This window comes from Calidris pugnax, unplaced genomic scaffold (assembly GCF_001431845.1).
Source record: "Calidris pugnax isolate Ruff unplaced genomic scaffold, ASM143184v1 scaffold187, whole genome shotgun sequence".
Classification (NCBI taxonomy): domain Eukaryota; kingdom Metazoa; phylum Chordata; class Aves; order Charadriiformes; family Scolopacidae; genus Calidris; species Calidris pugnax.
The window spans coordinates 710,959-731,598 of NW_015090969.1; the positions used below are offsets into that span (position 1 = coordinate 710,959).

Consider the following 20,640-nt stretch of genomic DNA (forward strand, 5'->3'; position numbering starts at 1 on the left):
TGGCCACTTACTGAATGTGATTTTGAGAGAGCGTTGTGGTCAAGCATAAATACTAGAGTTACCATTTCGTTGTTCTTCTGCTGTAAAGTTAGAGCCTGGGTGTGATTTTTGCTTTCTCGGTAAAAAAGAATCTCCCTTTCTGCATGGGCTTCATTGCCTTGATTGAAGGGCAGCTCCGAAGTTTTGATGAATTATGTGTGGTCCTTGCTCTGGTCTAAAGAAAAGCGCAGAAACTGATTTTTCATCACACTTCAGATTTTTCTGGCCTTGGTCTGTTGCTGGATTGACCAAGGTGAGAACAGCACTGCAAAATGCCACTGAGGAGGTAGATGAAATTCCAGTATCCGGCAGAGTTTCCTTTAGGGATTGGTTTTCAGTATTACTCTGTACCTGTTTTTAAGATACAGAACATGGGTGAGCTGCTATATCTTAAAAATGAGTGCAGAGCAACACAATGGAAGGAAGATGCCTGTTTCTCAAAGTGATCTCCTTCAGCTCTCTACTGGTTTTAATGCATCAGAGGGTAAACGAAAGAGAAGGTAACCCTGACTTCCTGGCTGTCACACCTAAAGCAGACCAGGCAGGAAGATCACGTAGGCTAAGAAGTCAAGAATTTCCACCACGGTGCTAAGGAAGGTGGAGAAGCAATCACCATGAAGAAGCTGTGCAAGGCAAGCACAGCAACCCACCGTTTGTGAGCAGAGCGTGGAATAAAGCAAGGGAAACAAACAATGAGCAAGTCTTTTATTCCAGATCAGACATTTCAGCAAATATTACAGCTTAACTTCAAAACAAACCTTGCAACTAATGAGGTGATAGCCATGCATATTAATAAACCCAACGCTGTAGTCATAGTCATCACACCCACATCAAACATAAACATAAGATTAACACCTACAGCACTTCTTTGGAAGATGTGAGAATGTCCCAATGATAAGTGTGCTCTTTTCCCCAGAGGATAAGAAGTAGAAATGGAAGGGTAATGAGAAATTAACTTAGATTTAAAACAGAATTAGCAATTAAACAAGTCTAATCATGTACAAAGTCAAAGTTTGTATAAAGACAAACCAAAATCTGTTAAGTTCAAGAATAAGTATAGACCGTATGCATTTTATCTGTTCGTTGTTTTTTTTTTCTCCTTTCACACCTCCTTATTAAAAGCAATGTATGAAATAAATGTTACCCGCTTGTCTTTAATTGTACTGATCTGTATTTGTACACTCGACTGTGTACTGGGGGCCAGTGCACACTCCGTGGTTTAGGGACCTTGGTTTCTGACTAGGTTTTAAATTGGGAAGTGGTTTCTGGTTTGTGATGTGCGAGGTTGTGCAGAGTTGATGATCTGGAGATCTTCCTGGTCTGTTTGGTCGTGTGGCTGCCTGTGGCAGAAGGGAGGGAAGGTTGTGCATCACTCAAACCATCTTGTTCTTCTTGGAATATTCCCATAGAAAGATACTCCAATCCTCCTTAGTTTTGACATAAGCTACTGGGGCAGAGGAGTGCTGGTTGGTGGGGACAGGCACTAGTGCAATATCATAGAATCACAGAATGGTTTGGGTTGGAAGGGACCTTAGGTGTTCAAAAGACAGGTTGATGTAGTGCTGGGAGGTATGGTTTAGTGATGATGCTCCTTGCTCCTTGTTTGTTGTGTGGGTGACTATTTTTGTCAGTTAGGTTGACGGTTGGACAAGATGATCTTTAAGGTCCCTTCCAACCTAGAAGATTCTGTGATTCTGTGATTAAAGCCCCCCCCAGTCCCACCCCCTGCCCTGGGCAGGGACACCTCCCACCAGCCCAGGTTGCTCCAAGCCCCCTCCAACCTGCCCTTGAACCCCTCCAGGGATGGGGCAGCCACAGCTTCTCTGGCCAACCTGGGCCAGGCTCTCACCACCCTCACACCAAACAAGTTCTTCCCCACAGCTCAGCTCCATCTCCCCTCTTTCAGGGTCAAACCCTTCCCCTTTTTCCTGTGGCTACAAATACGAACAATGAGGGTTCCCATCGTCTCAGCAGGAGCTGTGGTGTTCACCAAAGACGTGCATTGGGCTTTTTTAGCTTTGTGAGTGTTAATCAGAATTAGTGCCACATGCAGTGAAGCACAAACAAAAGCACTAGGGCAGGTGTGTGGAGATATACATACGTACCTCCTGTGTCCATATGTAAAGCTGAACACATACACACATGCGTGTTCATGGACCACTTTGGTTAATTTTAAAAAAAATAAATCCTGGCCTTTGCAAAAAGTGTGCTGAGGGGGTCGTTATGGCAAGAAAATATTTTCATTCTTGCAGCAGCTTCACTTTGTTAACAGTAACGTTCTGTGAGGTTTCTGCAGCTAAAACTGTGCTTTTGTGTCTCTTGTCTCCCTTGAACCTGGCGTGTTGCGGTTTTTTATTTTTAAAAGACAGGCGAAGTCAAGAGACAGCTTTTAAAAATCTGGTGTTTCTTCCCCACCATCATTAATCCGTTTGCTTTTCAATAAAGCGAGGTGACTGAGATGTTTGGTGTTCGAAAAGCTGAACCTCTGACAGTTGTGTTTACTGGTAAGTAAGAGCTTGGAGGTCCCATTTATTTGCAGAGAGGTGAAACGACTTAGGCAGATATATCATAAAGAGGACTTGTTCATCCTTTATAATGATGCTTCATAGAAATCATTTGTATTAAGCAAGCACTGGTAATGGGAGCATAATGACCCCTTTTGGCTCTTGTTTAAATTCTTTCACTTCTAAACACTAATATTAATCACAAGCAGATGGTGCAGAACATTATTTATGCACATTTGTTTTCCGAAACCAAAAAAAATGTTTAACCCATTAACTGAAGCAATTTATGAAACAAAAAGGCTAATTTACTGATTGGGTGATTTTTCTCCCCACTTGCAATGTGAGATATTTGGTGAAGTGACATTCTTGTCTAGGATTGTCACTTCCTTTTTCTCTTGAGGAAACCAACGTAACCATCGGATTGCAGAGCAAATATTTGCTTAAATCCCTTGTTTGAGGTGCTGGTTAAATTCTGCTGCGAGGAGGGATAGTATTTGTTCTTGGCAGTGATTGTTTGGCTGCAGTTTGCTCAGTAGAGTCCCCAACCTGCATAGGCTTCCCTTCCTTAATGGGCTGGTTGCTTTATTTTCTTTTAGGATTTTCTTTTTTTTTCTTTTCTTTTTTTTTTAAGCTTTGTTGGAGGAAGGATTTCGGGATCAAGCAACGCTTAATGAATGACAGATGGTTTTTTAATTATATCGACTTACCGTCACATCCGAGGTGGGAGCAGGGAAGGGGAGATGATGGGGTCTGCAGGTCCCCAGCGACACTTGGTGGTGGCTGGATGGAGCCTGGGCTCTTCTTTGGTGGGAGTTGGGCAGCCCTGGTGGGACAGGGGACAGATGTGACGTGGTGGCTTCCTCTGGTGGGTCATCTTAAGGGAACAAGGATTTGTGGGCTGCTCTTGGAGACAGCCCTGCCGCCTCCTCTGAGCTCATGACTCATGGTTGAGTCCTTATAGAAAGAAAATTTGGTTTCGTGTGTGTCACTTCATCATCTCACTCCATGAGGACGTGGTGTTTCACACTTTGAGCTCCTTCTGCCTTCCCAGACCCTTCACTCAGTGCCAGGATTCTTCCATTCTTAAAAAATAATGCCCTTGATCCGGTTTTGATCCCACAAACCAATTTCCAGCCGTACTGCACCAAGATCTTTTTCTTGTCCATTTCACTCTTAATTCTTTTCCTTACATCCTTTGCAATAGTCTTGATCCCACAAACCAATTTCCAGCCATACTGCACCAAGATCTTTTTCTTGTCCGTTTCATTCTTAATTCTTTTCCTTACATCCTTTGCAATTAAAAGCAAGAGCCTCTTGTTCTACTGCAGTTTTCTTTTAAAAGTATTAATACTGTAAACAGCTGGAGCCGCGCTGCACAATGTGAGTATTTTCTCCCTGCGTAATTGCATCTGCCGTTTAGTTCGTTACAATTCAGCGCAAGCCTGGTAACGAGGGAGCTCTATTGGCTGCCATATTTTTAGAAAGAAGGTTAAACAGGATTACTGGGCAATTTACTGTTCTGCTTGGGATTCGGGATAGAGCCTGCTGATGGGCTCGGCGTGTCTCGTTAGATTTAGCAAAGTCACTCGACGCCGGAGAGGAGCGTGCACTTCGCAGGCTGCCAGAAGCAAATATTTGAGTCTGCCTGAAGTTTTGGTTAGAAAACATATTCCTAAAAATGTTGTACGGGAGGTTTCGTGGCTGCGTGGATCGCTCTGTAGCGGTGTGTTGTCTCCTCACCCGAGGAATAGGTAAAAATCCATCAAAAATGCAGCTGGGGGGTCGAATTCCTGAAGATGAAATGAAGATCACGATACGGACACGGTGCTGTAACGTGACGGAGACACTTGGGACTGATTTTTCTGTTAGATTAGGGGGGAAATGGCAAAACATATCGGCAGTATTGATACCGAGCTTAAAACATACAGATCCACTTAAGCTGTATATCGTAATATTGAGTGCTCCCCTTTTTTAAACTGGATTTTTAGCTCAAATATAGGAAAGCATTTAATCAGCTTGTTAATTGAGGTTATACATTTCTACATTACGGAGACAAATTAAGCAAGCTACTGCGGTACCAGCAAACATCTGCTAAACAAAGGCAAACTTAATGATAAACAAAATTAGGTTCTTTTCGTGTTGGGTTTCATCCATCTGCACCCAACTAGTGTTCACTTTTAAAGAAGGCAGGGAGACAAGCTATTGCTTTTAATCCATTTTGACAGAAGAAAGCAGTGATTAGGCAAAGCCACTGTGCCTCTAATCTTCCCCAGTTTAAGCCAGCGGGTTGTGCTTTCCAACTGGTGTTCCTGGAGCAGGAAGATGCTGGGTGTTCAGCGGTTTATTCACACGTCGATTTTACAGTGTGCAACAGAAATATTCCAACTTCTTTTGGCCTCCGAGGGGGTCAGCACAAAGATCTTTATGCTGACAGTCTGGCTTTACGATGTAAATTGCTGTTTTATTTGCTGGAGCAGGATTAGTAATCGATAGGTGTTGTTTTTAACCTCTAAAAGCTGTGAAAGGGTGAGATGGGAGCCGTTTTGATGCAGTAGAAGCCGTGGAGGTGGAAGCCAGTAGCTTTGAATAATGGTGAGCACAAGAGCAAAACTGCTCTCTGCATCTTCCTGGGGTGAAGGAGGCTCAAATGTGCTTGTATGTTGTGTTTGGCCTGTGTCCTACATCACGCAGGTGCTCGTATGGGATACTTCGTATTCGGAATTTTTCTAGAATATTAAAATCTGCTCCTGTCACTAGGTGGAATTAAGCGAGGGCTGTTAGAGAGAGGGGGACAGGGTTAATTGCAGTGTTGGGATACAGAGTCACAGGGCTGAGATGACCCTTGGAAGGCCACTGGGCTGCCTGTCCCTCTGTACTCAAGCAGCCTTCGCTCTGCACCCTCACTTTTGGCTTGGTCCTATCTTGTGCAGTGACAGAGTTTGGTCCCTCTCTGTCATTTCCACTTCATGCCATAACCTGCAGGTCCTTTTTTGCAGCCCCGCTCCAGGCAGTTGTTTAATCCTACGTTTATGCAATTCATTGATCTCTGCCTAAATGTAGTGCTTCCATTTGTCCCCATCGAATTTAATCTTATTTTTCCAGTCTGGTTTTCCAGGTTTGGAAGGCCACTGGGCTGCCTGTCCCTCTGTACTCAAGCAGCCTTCGCTCTGCACCCTCACTTTTGGCTTGGTCCTATCTTGTGCAGTGACAGAGTTTGGTCCCTCTCTGTCATTTCCACTTCATGCCATAACCTGCAGGTCCTTTTTTGCAGCCCCGCTCCAGGCAGTTGTTTAATCCTACGTTTATGCAATTCATTGATCTCTGCCTAAATGTAGTGCTTCCATTTGTCCCCATCGAATTTAATCTTATTTTTCCAGTCTGGTTTTCCAGGTTGTTGAGATCGCTTTGAATTCTAGGTCCCGTCCTCCAGTGCACTTGCTGTCCCTCCCCCAGATTGGTGTCACCTGCAGGTTTAAGAACATGGATTATTAGTATTTGTGGGGTACAGATATAATGTCATCTGTGGTTGCATTGGAAATAGATCTTTGAAATATTTCCTGTTAAAATCCATTGCGCCGATGTCCGTAATGACCCGTGGATGTAGGGTACGTATCTAGGATAATATAGATCATGTGTTGTCTTTTTTTTTTCTCTCAACAGACGTGAAGCCATCTAATATGCTGGTGAACACACGAGGCCAGGTGAAGCTGTGTGACTTCGGGGTGAGCACGCAGGTAATTCCCCCCCGCAGATAAATTTGTTCCCTTTTACATAATTTTTAGTTGATTTATAGGAATGATGATTGTAGGTTAAATGAGGAATAATTGCCCATTTTATTTCCACATTATCTTTATATTGTTCTAACAGACTGTTTTGTCTGATAGCTGGTGAATTCTATAGCCAAGACGTATGTTGGAACAAATGCTTATATGGCGGTAAGTGGATTTATGCAGGAATAACATTTAAATAGAAGTATTTGTTTGCAGTCTTGTTCTGTGTCATGCGGGATACGCTCTAAATCAATTCTCAAACTTCACCTCTCCCTATCATTGGCATAAGCTGTGTCTTAATTACGTGTGCCACAAAACAGCTCCCTTTTCTGTCCCGCTCCCTTCCTACCTGTGCTCACCCACCGGCTCTGTGACACCTGATAGGGAAGAGTAATCTTGGCAAAGGGTTTCTTTCCTGTGTTTTTAGTTGCCTTTACTGCATTGTAACAACTGGGAACAAAGAAGAGAGGCAGTTCGATGTTAAAAAAGCAGTTTTCCTCTGATAGCCTGCGGCTCTTTGCAGACCTCCACAGCCCGATGGTGTCTGCAGGTTGGGAACTGCTGCTCCCAGCCTGAGGTTTAGCGAAGCGTTTCGACGTGTACAGGCATCTCATGGGCTTCCTGATCCCTAACCACCTCTGGGGGGGTTTCCCACGTGAGGCTTCCATGTAAATTGGAAGCTAAAAATATTCAGACTAATAATACTACGTAATAATACATTAAATTACATGTTGTGTAACTTTAAATGGTATATATCATGTCATCGGTACGTTTCACTTTTCTATATGAATTTTGCTTAGAGTGCTTGTGAATGATGAGACTACTTTTGTCCCTTTTCTGTACGTTGAAACGTAAATCCCCATCATTTTCAAATCAAAGTAGCACGTTCCTGGAGACGTAGCACGTGGCAGAACATTGCTGTTATCAGCTGGGATGTGAGGTTTGGGTTCAGCAGCTCTGCCTGCCCTGACAATGGGCGTGTGGTGTTCATGTCATCAGAATTAACACGGTGACAAGAGCTAGTCTGAAAGTGAACTACAAAAGTTAGAGTGTATTTTCCATTAGATCAATTTGATTAGGTTTAGTTCTCCGTTTAACAGATGTGAAAATCTAAATGCTTTTTGGTTTAGAGCGGTATAATAACTGTTGTCTTTTAATTTTGGCCATTAAAATTCTCTTAGCAAATTCCTTACGTCACAGTATTAATGAGAAAAAAGGAATTGTTCAGCTTGTTTAAAAAAAAAAAAAGTGTCAAACATTACAAAGTGGTTGATACTTACATTTTTCAAACCTCAGAAAAGGAAAGAGAGAAATCCATGACCTTTAATCGCTTTCAGGTATTTTTTCTTACTTTCTTGTAAGAAGAAAGCAGACCAGGGTGTCCATTTATTTGCTAAGTGCTTTTCTAGTCAAGGTATACTCATTATGTGGCTTCTGAAACACTCGTGTCCCCCCCTTCGGATATCTGCCCTCTCCCTTTCCAATGTCCCCGTCACCTGGCTGCCAGACAGCAGCCCCACGGCTCGCTCCCCTCTGCTGGGACAGCCCTATTCATTTTTAATCTCTGGGCGACTTTTCTTCATCTGAATATGATTGTTCATTGTTTAATGACAGTAAAAACTGCTGATATTGTAATTACTACTTACGAATAGCAAACTTCATTGATATGCAGCTTTGATATGAAAGCGTTTTGGCCAGACAAAAGGGAGGGCAGAACGAGAGATGTGTCTGGGGAGCCCAACTGGCCCACAATAAAAATTAATATTGGGAGTAACAATAGTGGTGGGCTTTTACAATGTGCAGCACAAATTTTAATTAATTTCCATTTTGGGCCTCCCTGGAGAACTTCTCTGAGAGTGACCCGTGAGCTTGCTGTGATGTTGATTTGAATTTCAGCACCTTTACTCTCAGCCAAACACGAGGACCAAAGGGAAGGTCAGCCCTGTATTATAAGTTGTCAGAGTCTGTTGTCCCTCCAGCGTATTTAGTGCTCGTCGCGGCGGAGTGATGAATGTGGCTTTATTCACATCTTGAGCCAGCTGACTGAAAAATGAGCGCGCTCAATCCTACTTCCAAATTGACTTTTTATATCAGACTGGTTTGGGGTACTAAAGCGATAAGCATCCTGTTTAACAGAATTGTTTAAGGTTATCTGCCATAAACTGTAATGCAGCGCTTGTTTAAATTGGAACTCTCATTCCGAACAAAAGAGAGATTTAATCATTTTTAATGCCTTTGCAGATAAATTTGTTCCCTTTTACATAATTTTTAGTTGATTTATAGGAATGATGATTGTAGGTTAAATGAGGAATAATTGCCCATTTTATTTCCACATTATCTTTATATTGTTCTAACAGACTGTTTTGTCTGATAGCTGGTGAATTCTATAGCCAAGACGTATGTTGGAACAAATGCTTATATGGCGGTAAGTGGATTTATGCAGGAATAACATTTAAATAGAAGTATTTGTTTGCAGTCTTGTTCTGTGTCATGCGGGATACGCTCTAAATCAATTCTCAAACTTCACCTCTCCCTATCATTGGCATAAGCTGTGTCTTAATTACGTGTGCCACAAAACAGCTCCCTTTTCTGTCCCTCCCCCTTCCTACCTGTGCTCACCTGCCCGATAGGGAAGAGTAATATTGGCAAAGGGTTTCTTTCCTGTGTTTTTAGTTGCCTTTACTGCATTGTAACAACTGGGAACAAAGAAGAGAGGCAGTTCGATGTTAAAAAAGCAGTTTTCCTCTGATAGCCTGCGGCTCTTTGCAGACCTCCACAGCCCGATGGTGTCTGCAGGTTGGGAACTGCTGCTCCCAGCCTGAGGTTTAGCGAAGCGTTTCGACGTGTACAGGCATCTCATGGGCTTCCTGATCCCTAACCACCTCTGGGGGGGTTTCCCACGTGAGGCTTCCATGTAAATTGGAAGCTAAAAATATTCAGACTAATAATACTACGTAATAATACATTAAATTACATGTTGTGTAACTTTAAATGGTATATATCATGTCATCGGTACGTTTCACTTTTCTATATGAATTTTGCTTAGAGTGCTTGTGAATGATGAGACTACTTTTGTCCCTTTTCTGTACGTTGAAACGTAAATCCCCATCATTTTCAAATCAAAGTAGCACGTTCCTGGAGACGTAGCACGTGGCAGAACATTGCTGTTATCAGCTGGGATGTGAGGTTTGGGTTCAGCAGCTCTGCCTGCCCTGACAATGGGCGTGTGGTGTTCATGTCATCAGAATTAACACGGTGACAAGAGCTAGTCTGAAAGTGAACTACAAAAGTTAGAGTGTATTTTCCATTAGATCAATTTGATTAGGTTTACTTTTCCGTTTAACAGATGTGAAAATCTAAATGCTTTTTGGTTTAGAGCGGTATAATAACTGTTGTCTTTTAATTTTGGCCATTAAAATTCTCTTAGCAAATTCCTTACGTCACAGTATTAATGAGAAAAAAGGAATTGTTCAGCTTGTTTAAAAAAAAAAAAAGTGTCAAACATTACAAAGTGGTTGATACTTACATTTTTCAAACCTCAGAAAAGGAAAGAGAGAAATCCATGACCTTTAATCGCTTTCAGGTATTTTTTCTTACTTTCTTGTAAGAAGAAAGCAGACCAGGGTGTCCATTTATTTGCTAAGTGCTTTTCTAGTCAAGGTATACTCATTATGTGGCTTCTGAAACACTCGTGTCACCATCCTAGAAGGACTTGGGCTGTCCTGTGTCATCAGAATATTATGTGCAGAAAAATGTTGTAAAAGAACAAACAAAAGAAAAAAAAATCTGGTTGTACGTGTCACCACTTTTGCTAGAAAATCAGCCTGCTGATTCCTGTGCCTCCATTTTCTCAAAGAACTGGAGTACAACAAATCAGACAAATAAACCACTCCAAATTAATCAACTTCTCCAACTCAGCTGTTACTCTTTAGATCTGCTTAAGACCACTCTGAGAACTAAATTGTATTATGCTTTTAGTGTACAAATCAAGATTACTGTTTTCTTTCCCAGTTGTGCATTAAATAAATTACTTCTTTTTCATTATTGTTTATGGATGAATGTGACGCATTCATCTATTAACTGAAAAAGAGAAATTTCAGCTAAATCATACTTGATCTGATTTCATGTGTTAAAATTCTTTTGCTTTCTGAATGAATCATTTGTCGTCATCAAATTTATAGTCTAGTCATCAAAAAATAATGAAGGTCATAAACTTTGGTTTGTCTGCCTGTTTGGCAGACTGCAAGTGAATTTGAAACCATTAAAAAAATTGAGGTTTCTGTTCAAAATAAACAAGCAAAAAAGCTTTTTTTATTGAGAAATTAAAATTTCCAGCAAAGATACATGTTCTGTAAAATCATTTTAGCACCACTTTGTATGTAAAAAAAAAAAATTAGCCAGTTGTAGAAACTCTGAAGAGAAAATATTTTTGGAGCTGTGTGTCCTTAGGATGGTCCCTGTGTTGCACACTTTACCTTATGCATGTATTATTCTTATTTTTCTCTTCTTTTCCACACTCTCTAATTCACCTGACTGGATTTTTTGTTTAAATGTGCAAATTATTTCCTTGCCACCATCTCCTGTGAATACTTAATTTCTAAGTGGAAGTTGCTGTTCAAAACTTGAGCTGTTATAATAGAAGAGTTAATGATTTAATGTTGCTCAGTTTGAGTTATGAGTCTGATCTGGGGGCTTGGAAAAAGCCGGGGTCTCATCTGAGACCAAAGATGAGGATCTCAGTATAAAAGGATGCTTAAAAATCACATCCCTTATATTTCTCAGATATGCTGACCTAGGCTAACTATGCTTAATGAAGCCTTGCCTTAACGAATTTAAAAAAAAAAAAAAAACCACAACTAAAATTTTTGGGTCACTGTTCAGCTCAAAATAAATGAGGCTCAGCCAAAAAGATGCTGTTCCAGTTACATTCCGGGGTGGTTTTTTAGGTTATGGTGGTTGGGGAAGGCTGTCCTCGAAGAGAAGGCGGGCAGCACTCTGTGTTTTACTTAACATTCACGCTGCGATAAAAGCTCCTGACCTGGGATTAGCAGCCCAGAGTAAACACCCGAAAACACATGGGGCTGGCACTAATTTGGGAGTTTGTTTTCTAAAAAAAGGTCTCTGGATTATTAAAGACTAAAAATACCGGCAGCGCTTGGTAGGTGGTTGGGCTCGACAGGTGCATTAACGGCACAGTGGGGAGAGAGGTCTCATGGAGCCTTTTATTGTTACATTTCATGCTGTACTTGACCTTGGAAATGCTTAAACTGTAGCTTTCAAGTAAAAACTAGCAGTTATATTTTACAGCATTCCATTTCATGAGGCATTAAACTTGCTATTAATAGTTTTGAGTTAAGGCCTTTTTTTTTTTTTTTCCTACGGGTCAACAATGGAATTAAAAAGTATATAAAATAAAGTTGCAGGCATGTGACTTCTTCGGTTCTTTTGCCTTCAATAACTTTGCTTTTTAAGCCAGAGTTGCTCCCCAGCCCCTCGACTCGGCGTCGGGAGCCTGTTTTCCTGTGGTGCCTCTGCCTGGCTGTGGCAGTAGATGTGTGTACCGTTGGCCTCACACAACTTGACCTGGCTCTTCGCTGCACATGTACGAGCCATTGGCTTTTTTTTCTTTTGTTTATTGTTTTTTCTTTGATTAAAAAAGCCCAACCACCAAGGCCAAGGCCAACTTTCCAAGGTGCGGAGCGATGCGTGGCCACGAGTCTGAGCACAACCCAGCCCTTTGCTCTTGCAGAAGAGGCAAAAGTAAATGTGTAAGTCACGTTTGAAGAGCAGGTTTGCTCTCTGCCAGGGTCGCTGGTGAGCTTTAGGCTTTTCATTTTCTCAGTTGATTCGTTTGCCCCGGGCTAGTTTTTGTGGATGAAGTGTGTATGTTTGTTTGCTGGGCTCAAGATGATGATTCTTTCCATCTCTTTGCAGCCTGAGCGGATTTCAGGAGAACAGTATGGAATTCATTCGGACGTTTGGAGTCTAGGGATTTCCTTCATGGAGGTATGCAAACACCTGTCCTTTTTCTGTGCACATTGCAAGAATTTAATGAAATCTAACAGCAAAATACTTTAATGTAGTCTTTGTATACTCTTCTATATTTGCATGTTTGTAACTATTGCTAAATTTACTGGCTGTATTTAGAATGGGTCTGGTCTTACTGTGTCCAGTTCAGTTCGATAGAAGGATCCTCTGTAGAAACCATCTAAAAATATTAAAACCCTCTAATAAAACTCCATATGAGAGTAAAAAGTAGGGCCTGGTACATGGATGCCTCTGCATCCTCTCCACACCTCTGGGACCGAAGATGACAGTATTTCTGTGTTTCATCTTAAGAGGCCAGGGTAGAGTGGGCTATCATTAGGGTTAAAACGGCTTTTATGCAGATTCAGGGTTTGAGCTGGTTAAAGGCCTCGCAAAAATCTTTGCAGAAATATTTGCCCAGTGGTTTGAGTCTCTCCCCGTGTGATTAAACCAAGTATTTGAATTTAAGTGTTCACTTAAAGGGCGCTTAGAAAGGTTTTCACAAACATAGTTTCAAGCTGGAAAGTGTCTTATTCAAATGAAGCAGTTCAAAGAGAATGTGGTCATAAAGACAGTTATTGAGAAGAACCCAAGCGTTCTGCTGGTTCAGTCAGGACAAGGTCAGTTTTGATTCAGGAAAAAGGTTGGTTTTTTCAGCTTAGGGTTCATCAGATGTTTTAAGAAACGTGAATTTCAATGACTTTATAAAAACGGATTATTGATTGTAGGAAAGGTAACCCAGAGTGTATAAGTTGAGTAGAAGCACCTGTGTTAACGATAGTGTCTTGACCAGTAGAATGAGATCTGGCTTGGGCTGGTCTGGAGAAGGGACGGGTAGCTCTGGCCTGGTAGTGGCCAAAGCTCATGTTCAGGTAGCCTTTTTTATGCCAGCCTGGGCTGGCCACAAACACGTGAGCTCTGGTCAGAAACCCTTGTAGCCTTTACAGCTGAAGCAATAAGTGCTCAGGAGCCTTCTTCAACTCCAGGATAGTCCCATGAGAGACATTCCCCCTGCTTGGAGCAGTTGTTTTTTCATGTAGGAACAGTTCATTCAAACCATTGATAACTTGCATCATCTTCCTGGCACAGCCTGGCAAAGGCATGATATGATGAACCAAAAAACATTGGTCCCCTTCCCTTCTTTCCTGGTACAATATAATTTCATTGAGGTGAAGCTGAATATTTTGGTGAATTGCAACTGTTATTTTAGGCAGAAGATGAGGTAGAAGTGAAGCTGTCTTGGTGCTGGCCCTCAGCATCCAGACAAATTTTCACGTTTTGTAGCCTGAAAGTTAGCTGAGACTATTGCTTATGTTTTCAAATGATAAATTCCTTGCCAAATCATTTTTAACCAACAGGAAAATACTTAATGGTGAATCATTGCGTTCAGATCTTGTAAATCTTTCCCAGAGTCTGACTGAAGCTAACTCTGAATTACAATAATGACGTACTTTAAAGTGTCACAGGGGATGCAGTTCCCTTAATTTGTTTTACTGCAAATTTCAATGGGTTGTGATGCTGGAGAACCCTCACAGTTTTGGGAGAGTTACAGAATGTGCTGACGCACTCTGCACATGAATGTAGCCAACAACGGGCTAAAACAAGATTATATTATGTTAAGATTTGATGTAAGATGGTATGTACGTTAAGATGGTGTATTTCACCCCTGATTCAGGGTGGAATAGAGTGATGCAAATGCAGAAGTCCTATAGAGCAAGCATTTACCAGTTGCTTTGCAGACTAAAAGAATGTATTTTGACGTGCAGCAGCAATATGATGATTTGCCACGTAGGCCAAGATATTTGGAATTTAGTTTAGGATTACTAGTAGGTAACCTGGCTGGGTGTGGATTTGATTTGAAGGATGAATTTCACAGTATATTAGCCAACATTAGGAAAACTCGGTTAATTTGCATTTGCTCTCCTCTTATAAACCTCTTCAACTTTTTTTTTTTTCCACAAATGTCTTCAGAACCAGATGTACAAAAAAACCCAATTTGGTTCTGTGCGCTTTGTTAATTGGTGTGTCATCTGGTCCTCCGAGACCTCTCCTCAACGCGATCGCTGTTTTATTGAAGTGGTTTGAGTGATGTGTTAAATGATGAAAGCAAGGACAGTGGCTTAGAAAAATGTCTCAGAAAAGGTGAAGAAGATGCTCAAAGAGCCACACAAGGTCACTGTCATTAAAGTAACACTGTATTGACATGGGGATTGGTAACGGAGACACCCAGGCTCTTGTTGATGGAGCTGTTAAAAAGGGAAGTTAGCATTTGCGGTAGGGTTTTAAAATCACCTCCACTTAGTGGTGTAATACTCCAATCCCTACAACCTCAAACTAGCACAGTTATAGCACATTAATTTAACAGAAATGGCACGTGGGACCAAGTTTTCAAGGGCTGTTCTGACATGATAACGTAAAATAGCAGCTAAGTAAATCTTCTCATTTCTTTTAATATTCTTCTGAGCATTTAAAATGTCTTGAATTTCTTTGTTGCCAAGCAAGGTGTCAATAGCAGCTAAGTACATCTTCTCATTTCTTTTATATTCTTCTGAGCGTTTAAAATATCTTGAATTTCTTTGTTGCCAAGCAAGGTGTAAGGAGAAACTGAACTGTTACTTTTGAAGGTTGGGCAAACTGCCCCAAAAAACTTGCTGGCAGAGTGGGGAAGGCATTAAGTATGGGAAAACTTACCATGTAAGTTTTGAGAGATGGTGAGTGTTCTTGTTCCTTTTAAGTAAGAGGTGTTTCAGGGTGCTCAGTCTTCCCTTTGCCAAACATAAAAAAGAAATTTAAAATTTTTTAAAAAAAAAGAAGAAATGCTGCAAGCAATTTTTTTTTTGAGTTTGCATTTCTTCAGGATTTTTTGAAGTGAATAAATTTAATACATAATCTGTAAAACTGTTTAAAAGTGTTTCATCACAAATAGTTGGCCTGTTTTTGTGAGGTTTTTAGGTGTTTTATTTAAGTGCTCTTGGGTTGACAAAGCAAGTTCAATTTAAACCAGTGACATTGCTGTCACTACACTGAAGACTGTGTCATCATTTTCATTATAAAAGCTGTTTTTTCAAGGGTTTGTTTAAAAAAAAAGAAATGCTGCGAGCAATTTTTTTTTGAGTTTGTATTTCTTCAGGATTTTTTTGAAGTGAATAAATTTAATACATAATGTAAGGAGAAACTGAACTGTTACTTTTGAAGGTTGGGCAAACTGCCCCAAAAAACTTGCTGGCAGGGTGGGGAAAGCATTAGGTATGGGAAAACTTACCACGTAAGTTTTGAGAGATGGTGAGAGTTCTTGTTCCTTTTGAAGTAAGAGGTGTCTCAGGGTGCTCAGTCTTCCCTTTGCCAAACATAAAAAAGAAATTTAAAATGTTTAAAAAAAAAGAAATGCTGCGAGCAATTTTTTTTTGAGTTTGTATTTCTTCAGGATTTTTTTGAAGTGAATAAATTTAATACATAATCTGTAAAACTGTTTAAAAGTGTTTCATCACAAATAGTTGGCCTGTTTTTGTGAGGTTTTTAGGTGTTTTATTTAAGTGCTCTTGGGTTGACAAAGCAAGTTCAATTTAAACCAGTGACATTGCTGTCACTACACTGAAGACTGTGTCAGCATTTTCATTATAAAAGCTGTTTTTTCAAGGGTTTGTAACTCAGTCGTAAAACACACTCCAGGCTGACGGGGCTGAGCCAAGTGCTGTGTGTGCTCTGTAACTGATCCCTCCATGAGCCAGACCCTGCACAGGAGGATAAATTAAATCACTTAATATTTCTTGATACTCTTCAACGTGACTCCAGTCCTGCCTTGAGTGGCCGCAACCTGAAAGTCAACTTTAAAGCATCCAAAGTGGGAGAAAATACGTCTTGTTGGGTTTTGACAGCAGCACACTTGTCCAGCAGTGGCAGTTTGTGGAGATACTTGAGGAGGAGGTCCAATGCTGTCACCTTCAGCTGAGCTGCTTCCCCGGGGATAAGAGACAAGAAGCTGAGTGAGAAGAGCTTTGGTGGGACTCTGTAGGGCTGGTGCGTTCTCAGGTCCTCCTGCTTCCACAGGAGGGTTCTTCTTGGGTTTTTCCTGGATTTTACTATTTCGGAGTTGCCCGCTGAGGAGTGGTGGCATGTTCTTGAGACAATGCTGAGGACCAAGGTCTTTTGAACACCTCCAGGGATGGGGCCTCAACCACCTCCCTGGGCAGCCCATTCCAATGCCTGATAACCCTTTCGGTGAAAATTTTTTTCCTAATATCCAGCCTGAACCTCCCCTGGAGTAACTTGAGGCCATTTCCTCTAGTCCTGTCGCCTGTGACTTGAGAGAAGAGACCGACCCCCACCTCTCTACACCCTCCTTTCAGGGAACTGTAGAGAGTGAGAAGGTGTCCCCTCAGCCTCCTCTTCTCCAGGCTGAACACCCCCAGCTCCCTCAGCCTCTCCTCATCAGTCTTGTGCTCCAGACCCCTCACAATCTTTGTTGCTCTTCTCTGGACCCGCTCCAGCACCTTGATGTCTTTTTTGTGGTCCTTGCACACATCGCTCGGACATGGAGAGTTGCCGTAACACACGGAATTTTGCTCAATAATGCGAATTGTTCTTATTGTAGAGTATTTACGTCATTTTAGTCATTCTCTACAGAATTATGTGTTTCATGAAACCTGATCTTAGGAAAAAGCTGGCCTAGATTTTTATTATTTTTGTTTTTTCACTTGAGCTATTTTCAGCAGTTTCTCCAAGCAGCAGCCCTTAGCTCCATGGCTGTGTCTGCCCTCTTCAGCGGCCACCAGGAGGAAGGCAGACAATGTCCAGCCACGTCGCCGTCTTAGCGGTGGCGGAATGAGAAGTAAAGGTACCAGTGCCTGAGGGTTGGGTCATGAATTAATAATTGCCGTGTGGTGGGGGAGGCCCGTCAGAAGAGCTGGAAGAGGGGGAAGTTGCCTCGCAGAGCGCTATCAATCACTCAGTGACCATAACTTCCAGTAATTAGTGTATTTTATGGGCCTTTGCTTCAGTGACTCGGAAGCACATATGCTCCACTCACAGCTAAACTTAGCCAGAGTAATATTCCAGGATGATTTATCCGCTTGCTGCACTGGGATGTAACCCTATATTAGGTGAAGATTGTGAACTAAGCTGCAATAAAGTGTAAGTTTAGGTACAGTTTGCGCGGGTTGAGACCTCCATGTATCATGTTTCTCAGCAATTGCTCTTAGGCCGCTGTGGGCAGCCTGCGCGGCAGTGAAATAAATAATAGACTTCTCTACCTGAGGAGATAGATGAGTGGACAATTAAGGGATATAACATCAGCTCTGGTGTATTCAGAATATATAGGATTAGGTAATATAGATTAATGTTCCCTATTCTTGCACTGTGCAGTAGAGCTGTTGCTGCTTTTAAAAAGTCAAAAATTTAGAAGTGTTTGTCGGTCGAGCCCGCCTTTCCCTGGGATTTAAATGGTTTGTAATAATAGATGGACTCTGTCATGCCAGTGGAGATGGAGAACAGCTGAAGCTGAGCCGCTTTTCCACCAGCACAACCAAATTTAACGTTTTATTTTTTTTCCTTTAGGTAGTGAATCTAATTGCAGCAAACGGTTTTTTTTCCCTTTAGGTAGTGAATCTAATTGCAGCAAACAAATAACCAGGAAGTCTCCCTGCTCAAACAAGTAGTCTCATTAGTCTTTATGGACCATTTGTGTGAATTTTGCACCTGACAATTTCCATAGATTGGCCCTGAAAGGCCGACATCCCACCTTTTTCCCTTTAGAAAAGGCGCCGCTATTCTGAGCGACACCTTTGAAGACGTGGCGGTAAAAGCCTGGTAATGTGAGGGATTTGTGGCGGGGAAAAAGTGTGCAATTTCATCCTGATTGTCTGCCGTCTTCAGTTTGCAGTGCATTTACTATAGTTCATATTTAAAAGAAGTCAAAGTGAAACTAATTATCTTTAATTAAGGTGAATTAGGCTTTGATTTTTAATATATTTTATGTAGAGAGAGCTCGAACTCATCTGCTCAAGCCAAGGAATGTCCCAAAGGTTATTAGGGCATATTTCTGTTGGGCCTGACGGTATTAGTAATAACCTTCTTCCTCATAGTCCTAGACATGAACAAATATGTCACTTCATCAGTCTCTGTTACCCGCGCTTATGCCCCTCCGCAGGGGTCGCAGATTCCACAAGTTATCAGCTAATGGCGTTATACATTAAAAATTGAAGCTTTCCTCACTCTGAGGCCTTTCAAGGCTTTGTTCTTAAGCCCCAGACACTTCGGAGTGCAGCTGCAAACTATAGGCAGAAGATTAAATTAATTTGTAACTCTTTTTTCGTCCTGCATTACTAAATCCTGCACATTTAATTGAAACCCTACTTCAAGATGCTTTGTGTTTCTGTTCCTCTTTGTTGTCAGTTTAACCTCAGAAGCACTTTAACGCTGGTAAATTGCTGTTATATCCTTTTGGATTCTTTTTTTTTTTTTTAAACTGTGCAATAAGAGGACAGTGAAATTGATATTAGAAGGCAAGAAAAATCTTAGAGTAGTTTTTGAGGTATTTAATATTTATTAAGGTCCATACCCTGCAGAGTTTCAGGTGATTTTAAGCCATCTATCTAGGAATGTATAAATTGGTCTTGGAATGAAATTTCACCTGGGGAATTTTATGTTATCCAGTAGTTAAGTCTGATTTTTAAAGTTTCTTGTGTCTGAATGTTCCGAAGTGGCGGCTGCTTTTCCATAAAATGAGGGTTTAACTGCAGTGCACAATCTAAATGCAAAATCCTTAGATGGAAATTTAATTGTGTAAAATGTGCGCAAAGTAATTAAGAACAAATTTTAGAACATTTCAGACTATAAAGTCCTCCTTCAGCTAGATCACTAGTGATATTGTAAGTGCTTATTTTCAATTTGCAGTTATGCTGAGAAACATGGAATGTGTCTAAATTAAGAATAAAAACATCCCATGCTTCTCAGTATAACTGTAAATTAAAAAACAACTTGCACAACATAGACAATAATCGAAGTGGGAGACTTTATTGCCTGAGTGTCCTAAAAATATGTTTTGAACTTCCTTCCCTCAGTCACTTTCTGAACAGGACACGGATCGAGTCTCTGTTGCAATTCTTATTCCCAACCTAAGGTAATAACAGGCCAGGCAAGCAGAGAGCTATAGAGAAGGCAGTTTGTTAGTGAGGATTTCTGGATTTCCATTTCTCAGTTCCAAAATTGTTAATTACATTATTTCAACAAGTCATTTTAATTCTGTGTTCCCTTATCTGCACATTAAATGCATGTATTTGAGTGCAGGTTAGAGCTGTTTTCCAGCCCTCCTATGGCTGCTCAGTGCAGGGGGTTTGGGCACCTCCCTCTACCAAAACTGACTGCCTTCTTCTTTTTGCTTTCCCTTATGTATTTTTTAGATAGAGTTTGATAAAAATCAGCATCCATGCATGCTGTACCTCTACCTGTTATTTAATAATCTGGGATTATTTCTCACTTTATCAAGTACTGGTTTAAAACCACCCCATACATCCATCTGCTCCTCCGTCCCAGTCTGGGAGAAGGCTCCTTGTCGGGTCCTTGCTCTTGGAAGTCCACTTCATTTTTCAGGACACAACCTCACTGAACACCAAAAGATGAGCGTTTGAAGTGTTCTGATGGGCTATTTCTATGTCTAAGAAAGTAATAGTTTTTTAAAAAACAACACATGCACTGCCACCCCAAAAAAACCCACCCCTACGCAGTTGTTTAGTTGCTCTGAAGTGAAATGGTGGAGGAAAGTGTTCTTCTGATATAACTTTTTGCTGATATGGTCTAATTCTCATTTATATTTCCATACCATCCTGGCAGTGCAATTCACTGGGTCTTTCTAAAATGATGGTTTTTACAGTTCTTATGTAGTCCGAAGGCATGCATAGGGAAATGAGAACCAGCTCCTTGAAATTTAAGCATTCCCTTCTCCCCTCCTTAATATCTAGAGCTACGTAAAATACTGCTCAGTTCCCAAACCTAACTAGTGTGAATACAGTATTTTTGTTATAATGCCTTAAAAACAAAATTACAAGTTCCTGAGTTTTGTTGTGTAAGTGCAGAGGAGATTAAGTTCTTGATAGTGTATTAGTTTGGTAATTTACATTTTTTTGCATCCTGCATTGGGCTTGTGCTGCATATGTTTAAATGACTTCCTTGAGACAGATGACAGTGAGTATGAAAATCCCTTTAGTGAAGCTCTAATCTGTTTGTTTTTTGGTTGTTTTTTTCTTTACTTTAACTGTGACGCTATTTGTAAATCTAAATCTACACACAGAGGTCACTGGTTGGCT

The 20,640-nt window shown here is 41.1% G+C and overlaps 1 protein-coding gene across 1 annotated transcript in view; it reads left to right on the forward strand.

Moving 5' to 3' along the window:
* Positions 1-20,640, forward strand: part of MAP2K5 (mitogen-activated protein kinase kinase 5) — a 135,464-nt gene that overhangs the window by 61,607 nt on the left and 53,217 nt on the right. The window contains exons 14-16 of the mRNA XM_014952762.1: positions 6,204-6,277; positions 6,428-6,478; positions 12,248-12,319. Coding sequence (XP_014808248.1) covers positions 6,204-6,277; positions 6,428-6,478; positions 12,248-12,319 — 197 coding nt within the window. The remainder of the gene's footprint in view (positions 1-6,203; positions 6,278-6,427; positions 6,479-12,247; positions 12,320-20,640) is intronic.